Below are 7,056 nucleotides of genomic sequence, written 5' to 3' on the forward strand. Positions count from 1 at the left end.
GTGTATATGTATATGTATATATATATATATTGTGTTTATGCTAATTTTGTGATATCATATTATGTATTACTTCCCTTAAAATCCTAGTGCTTCGTTACATTTGCTTCCTATATGTTTTTTTTTTGTTTCAAATTATTCTATAGTATGAGTTTATAGGTTCAAACTCCGCTTGTTGGAGTGAGGGAGAAATTAAGCAAAAACTTTCTGTGTACAATACGATAAACCACTGGGATAAACCAGATCTGTTATTATGTAATGCATATATACATAACGTCAATCGTCAAGGCTTACTGTTTAAAACAGGAAGATAACTTTTCGTGATAGTTTTATTGTTAAGATCGTTAAATATTGAGTATAAATCGTACAGTGAAATGAATGTTGATGAGGGATGTAGAGTAAAGCTTTCATGATACCTACTCTCTCTATATATATATATATATCTATAGCGGAAGACATATGCCGTACTGGTGGAAGACGTTATGACTTCGTCCACACGGATCTCACTCAGTCTTCTGTGGCTCATTTCGTTGGCCTGTACTATTATTCGGACAAGGATATAGTGGTAATTAACAATAACGTAATTCTAAAGTCCATTATTGAAAAACCAGGCGGTGTAAGACTTACTAACTAACATACTTTGAACAACGTGTATGGTGTAAGACTTACTAACTAACATACTTTGAACAATGTGTATGGTGTAAGACATACTAACTAACATACTTTGAACAATGTGTATGGTGTAAGACATACTAACTAACATACTTTGAACAATGTGTACGGTGTAAGACATACTAACATACTTTGAACAATATGTGTGGTGTAAGACGTACTGACTGACATACTTAGAATAATGTGTACGGTGTAAGACATACTAACATACTTAGAACAATGTGTACGATGTAAGACATATTAACATACTTTGAACAATGTGTACGGTATAAGACATACTAACTAACATAGTTTGAACAATGTGTACGGTGTAAGACGTACTGACTAACATACTTAGAATAGTGTGTACGGTGTAAGGCATACTAATTAACATACTTTGAACAATGTGTACGGTGTTAGACATACTAACATACTTAGAACAATGTGTACGGTGTAAGAAATACTGTATTTTGTTTCTTGTATTTATGGTAAAGGCTATCTGCCGTTGTCTCTTGTGTTTAACTACGGATTAGAGGAAAGCCAGCTAGTTAGCAACACCTTGCTACTATTCAGACTAAATGATTGACTTTCACTCTTATAATGCATCCACAGCTCAAAGTGTGGGGAATTAATATTGTTTGTGGTATTGCATGGTTTGCCAATCCAAAGCTCTACCATATAGCCAAACCGTGCCCCAAGGAATACTGGTTTGGTTTGTTTTGAATTTAACGCAAAGCTACATGATTCGCATTCACTGTCTAATTACCAAGAATTGCCGTAGTGGTAAAGAAAATAGGAATAAGAAAAACACTAGATCAAGAAATTATTTTAAACACTTACAAGAAATGTATAGTAATGATAATTAGTTTGGATTATCTGTTCTGAATTTTACGCAAAGCTACTTAAGAGGGTATCTGTGCTAGCCGTCCCTAATTTAGCAGTGAAAGGCTAGAGGAAAGGCAGCTAGTCATCACAACCCACCGCCAACTCTTAGGCTATTATTTTACCAACGAATAGTGAATTGATTGTCAAATTACAACGCCCCGACGGCTGAAAGGACGAACATGTTTGGTGTGTGGGGGATTCGAACCCGCGACACTCAGATTGCGAGTCAAGGAATACTGTCTAACAAACATACTTTAAACAATATATACGGTGCAAAACATACTGAATAACATATTTTGAACAACGTACAGTGCAAGAGATACCGACAAACATGTACTGAACAATGTGGTAGTCGTCAAAAAAAATACAAATATTCCATTACTATATGAAGACTAAGTCTTATTTTTTGGATTTGTCGTTGCTCAGGGTTACTGGTGAGGGGTTGAATGGTAAAATTCAGTTACAACTGGTAAATCGAATGACAAGACTGTGCTTCACATTTACTTTTTAATAAAATTCAAACCTTTTTAATAAAGGTTTTATTGAAAGAAAGTTCCAAGTATTTAACAAGAATATCATAGAATATTCACTAGATGTCGTTCTTATTTAGTCATAAATCAGCAGTTTCGTGACTATAATATTATTTTCTATTATAAAAACCTGTATTGAGTTAACTCAAAGTCAAGTGATCTGAAATAATATCAAGCTTAGTGAAATGTTTTTTTTTCGGGATTGTTTCCTTGACATTGACCATGCTTCGCCACCTTTTATTCTTACATTGAAGCTTTAAAGTGGTCACGTAACTGAGAGTTCACATTGCTTTCAAGCTTTAGGGATCATATTAAAAATATTTACCAAATACCGGCTCTTTGCTTTGTCAAAGGTGAACACCGAGGAAGAGTGCCTCCAAATGTGTACTCAGGAGAACGAGTTCATTTGTCGGTCATTTTTGTACTCGCCTGAAACTCGGCATGTTCAGCCCAACTGTGCCTTGTACCACGTGGATTACGTGATGATGCCGGATGGAAAAAAGACGTTTCTCAATCCTAGTCCTATTCCCTTATTGGACATCGGTGAACGAACAGGAATATACTTAGAAGCTGTTTGTACAAGTAAGTTAAAAAAATCATTTCACACATTTATTTTATAAACCATTTCTTGTTGTTAGTAGCATGAATGTTACCAACTTTCAGTATTGATTGGTGGTTACGGTGATCGAGTCGCAATCTACGAGTCGCGGGATCGAAACTCAGCGCAAATCGCTGTGTTTTTTTTTTATATCCCAGCCACCCTGAAGAGCTCTGGATTGAACAAAACGCGTCGTCGGCAATGAATATGACGAATATAGTGTGGTTGAAATACTATTATTATACACTCTTCGAATTCTTTAAATTCGTAAAGGACTAGATTATGAATGTAGTGTTAAAAATACAATAGGCTTAGCATAATGTCTTATGACAAATATAATTAATGATATCAGACTTCGCCAGCTTTTAAAAGGCGTTCACACCTTAACAGCTGTTATTCTGATAATCCCTCTACGCGATCGTTTATCATAAGAAAAATAGTCCATAGATAAGTTTGAAACATATCTTACCAAAACCATTAAAAACCAAAATTACATTAAATGTAAAAACTTTCTAGTTGCAACTAAAAGTAAGGAGAAATTAACATCAAATTTAGCTCGTAGCTTTATTAAAAATAAATAAATTCGAAGAGTCAGACATTAATTTTTTTTTCAATATTAACTTTTCCAATGATGATCTGCTTTTATCTAACAGATAGCAGTTTCAGGCATCAAGCGGGAGACAATGAAAACCCCATTTTTAATATTCCACCTTCCATTGGCACTGGAGCACAGAAGACTTCAAATTCTCCTGTTGTTACTTACGACAGTGGTGACCCCTCGTGTGATGATTATGGATTTTGTTATAACGGTAACAATTTCAGAACTTTGTATAAACTTTATATTTTGACAAAATATGGAAACACGCAAACACTGAAATATTAATTACGAGGTATTCTACAATATTCTAAAAAGTTCCTTTTATCAGTAGTATTTTATTTAATATTAATTATTATAGATTTGTCTTTGACTAAACACTTCTGTCATATCTTACACAAACTGTAGTTTTTAAATGAAGGGTTTTATGTCCTACTTACTACTTTTTTATGTTGGTTTAGTATCGATCCAGTGCACGGACACCAAAATGGTTGTCTTCGTAAGAACTAACAAGCCTTTTCATGGACGAATCTATGCCTTGGGCAGGAGTGAGACCTGTCAAGCAAGCGTGAAGAACGGTAATCAGTTTGATCTGGATGTGTCATTAAAGGGTCAGGACTGTAACACCGAGTCTGTGGTAAGTGTTTGTTTGTAGTTAAACACAAAGCTGCACAATGAACTATCTATGCTCTGCCGACTACGGGTATCGAAACCCGGTTTTTAGTGTTGTAAGTCCGCAGACATACTAAAATGACAAAACAGCAATAAATATCTGCTAAATAAGTCACACAAGGTATATGTTTTGGTCATGCATTCTGTCATTTCAGCTAGGAACGTGGGCGTCCGCAGGAAGGGGCAAGGGGGCATTTGCTTCCTCTCTTGAAATTTCAGAAGAAAATTTGTATGAACAATTTATTTCAAAATACATTAGAAAATAATGCTATGCAAATATAAGTGACAGAATTAGTTGTACATAAATAAGCAATAATCAGTTAAAGTGTACAATGGCCTGCATGCTGCGATGGCTACCATTTTATTGCAATCTTCTTTTCTCACTTTCAAATTTCCAGATTTGTAAAAAAAAACAAAAAAAAACAGTAAGGAAACGCCGTTCCCACACCACTGCACCACTGCCCGTCACTAAAATCGTAATGGGCAGACAGTATTCGAACTATTCTATCTGGATAAATGCATTTTGGCTTTTATGACTCCTCATATTTTGAGAATCAAGCGAAATCAAGCGTGACACTGTGTTTTATGTTGGTTAGATTTTGTAATTATGCTTTCGCTTGTTTTGCATTTCGCGCAAAGCTGCTCGAGGGCTATCTTTGTTAGTCGTCCCTAATTTAGCAGTGATAGGCTAAAAGACGGCTAGTCAACAACGCCCACTGCCATCACTTTATGACGACACCATAGCTAAACGATGAGCATGTACGGTGACGAAAATTGGAACCTGTGACCCTCAGATTGTGAGTCGAGCTTCCTAGCCACCAGGCTATATTTTAGAGATAATTTTGAATTATCAATGACAATAGAAGTTTTGAGAACGAATGAAACCTATACCACTAAAACATTAATCTTTTTTGTTACACTTCATGCGAATGGGTAGTTCTACGCATTAATCTACCACTAAACATAAAAATAAAACTTTACATAGTATTTCACTTTCAACCTGAACGGTACGCAATGGCTAAACGGTCATCTTATACAGCTTCTAACTAGAGGGGTGACAAGAAGTTTGCAGCGTCCAAAACTTATACAGTAAATTTGAGTGAATAGCGAATTTGACCACCACTTTTATATCGCGCCAACAGATGCAAGTGTGTTCAGTGGCATATCATGGACTCGAACCTAGAGTTTCGTAGCCTTGTATGCTAGCCACTAGACTACGCCCAGACCGTCTTTGCTTAGAGAAAAGCTTAAATATTTTGTTAACTTTAATTACTAAATCATTTATATTTACTAATTAAAACGAATACATTTTAGGTCGTAATTTCACCAATAGAAAAAAAAGAGGATAAAATAAATGCCTTTACCATCTATAGTAGGAGCACAGTAAATGGAACTAATAATTTCTGTTATAAATCTACTTTAACTGTCAACTACTTTATTCCGTTATCAAAACACAAAATCTCAATATTTGATCGCCGTTAGAAAACATTTTCTGACGTTTTTGTATTGTGTCTTGTTACTCTACCCTTATCTATACACGCCAAGTAACCCTAAACATTTATTCTGCCTTTTAAAAGGTTCCTGTTCCTGTCTTTTTTTAGTTTTAAAGGCTCGCTACTTCTGTTCCCTATTTCTGCCTTCCTTAATGTTAAAGGTTTTCTAGTTCTGCCTTCCTTAATGTTAAAGGCTTTCTATTTCTGCATTCGTTAATGTTAAAGGTTTTCTACTTCTGCCTTCCTTAATGTTAAAGGTTTTCTATTTCTGCCTTCCTTAATGTTAAAGGTTTTCTACTTCTGCCTTCTTTAGTGTTAAAAGTTTCCTATTTCAGCCTTCTTTAGAGTTAAAACTTTCCTGTTTATACTTTCTTCAGGGTTAAGATTTCTAAAAGTTTCCTCATTCTACTTCCTTTAGTGTTGAAAGCGATCCTTTCTTAAATTTTATAATATTTAAGGTATTTAATCATTTTTTAGGGCGGAGTTTTCACTAATACAGTTGTTCTTCAACATCATTCGATTGTCATGACCAAATCAGACAAGGTGTACAACATTCGCTGCACCTACGAAACATCATCCAAGAACGTGTCATTTGGAATGATGCCTGTTCGGTATGTAGCGGTTCTTGTTTTCTTTTTTTTTGTTTGCTTGTGTAAAATTCACTTATATAATCACAGTTATTAGCTTTTGCTATTATAATAAAGCTTTGCAGTTGTTACATAACTACAGCAATTGACACACCTTGGCACGAATGAAATTTGTCAAGTAAATATGAACACTGGTAATCAGTTTAATCTGAATATGTCGGTGTAGGATGAGGATTGCTATATTGGTTATATATGTGGTAAGTGTTCGATTTTATTTAAGCGCATCTCTACACAAATGGCATTTCCGTTAAATCTTAGCGTTATAAGCCTTGTAGCTGACCGCTGAGTAACCGGAGGACAGTTTACTTAGCTATTGTAATTTTTTGGATGTAAAGGAATACTTTGTAGGAATTTTTACTCGATAGAAATAACTCCTGACAGACAAGTACAAGATAGAAACACCTGTTGTAGAGTTATATTTAGTACACGCTGTAACTGACAGATATTCATTTCCATTGATTGTATTATATATATTTCTATACGCATATGACAACACAGTCTTATACTATCATGATGACATTCTAGCATGCTCCTGGAACATATGGCGTAGGGATATACAAATATATAATGCCACTTCCTGATAAAAATGTGTCTCAAAAGTTGTGATACACTGTGTACTAACACACAAGCACACATGTATATATACATATAGAAGTATATGATGTGTACACATAGAGATGTATTTTAATTTAAATATAACACATTAATTTCAACATCAATCTCAGTTTCAAATAAACACTTCATAAGAAACCATAAGATAAAGCTATGGTACAAAGTACAGTACAGGAAGAAGTAAGGAACCATAAGATAAAGCTATGGTATAAAGAACAGTACAGGAAGAAGTAAGGAACCATAAGATAAAGCTATGGTATAAAGTACAGTACAGGAAGAAGTAAGGAACCATAAGATAAGCTATGGTATAAAGTACAGTACAGGAAGAAGTAAGGAACCATAAGATAAAGCTATGGTATAAAGTACAGTACAGTAA

General features: G+C 34.7%; 1 protein-coding gene across 1 annotated transcript in view; it reads left to right on the forward strand.

Moving 5' to 3' along the window:
• Positions 1 to 7,056, forward strand: part of LOC106466448 — a gene marked incomplete at its 3' end in the record, with an annotated part of 28,336 nt that overhangs the window by 9,128 nt on the left and 12,152 nt on the right. Inside the window, exons 4-7 of the mRNA XM_013926730.1 lie at positions 447 to 562; positions 2,417 to 2,645; positions 3,718 to 3,893; positions 5,899 to 6,032. Coding sequence (XP_013782184.1) covers positions 447 to 562; positions 2,417 to 2,645; positions 3,718 to 3,893; positions 5,899 to 6,032 — 655 coding nt within the window. The remainder of the gene's footprint in view (positions 1 to 446; positions 563 to 2,416; positions 2,646 to 3,717; positions 3,894 to 5,898; positions 6,033 to 7,056) is intronic.

The sequence above is a fragment of the Limulus polyphemus genome, unplaced genomic scaffold (assembly GCF_000517525.1).
Source record: "Limulus polyphemus unplaced genomic scaffold, Limulus_polyphemus-2.1.2 Scaffold2261, whole genome shotgun sequence".
NCBI classification, from domain to species: domain Eukaryota; kingdom Metazoa; phylum Arthropoda; class Merostomata; order Xiphosura; family Limulidae; genus Limulus; species Limulus polyphemus.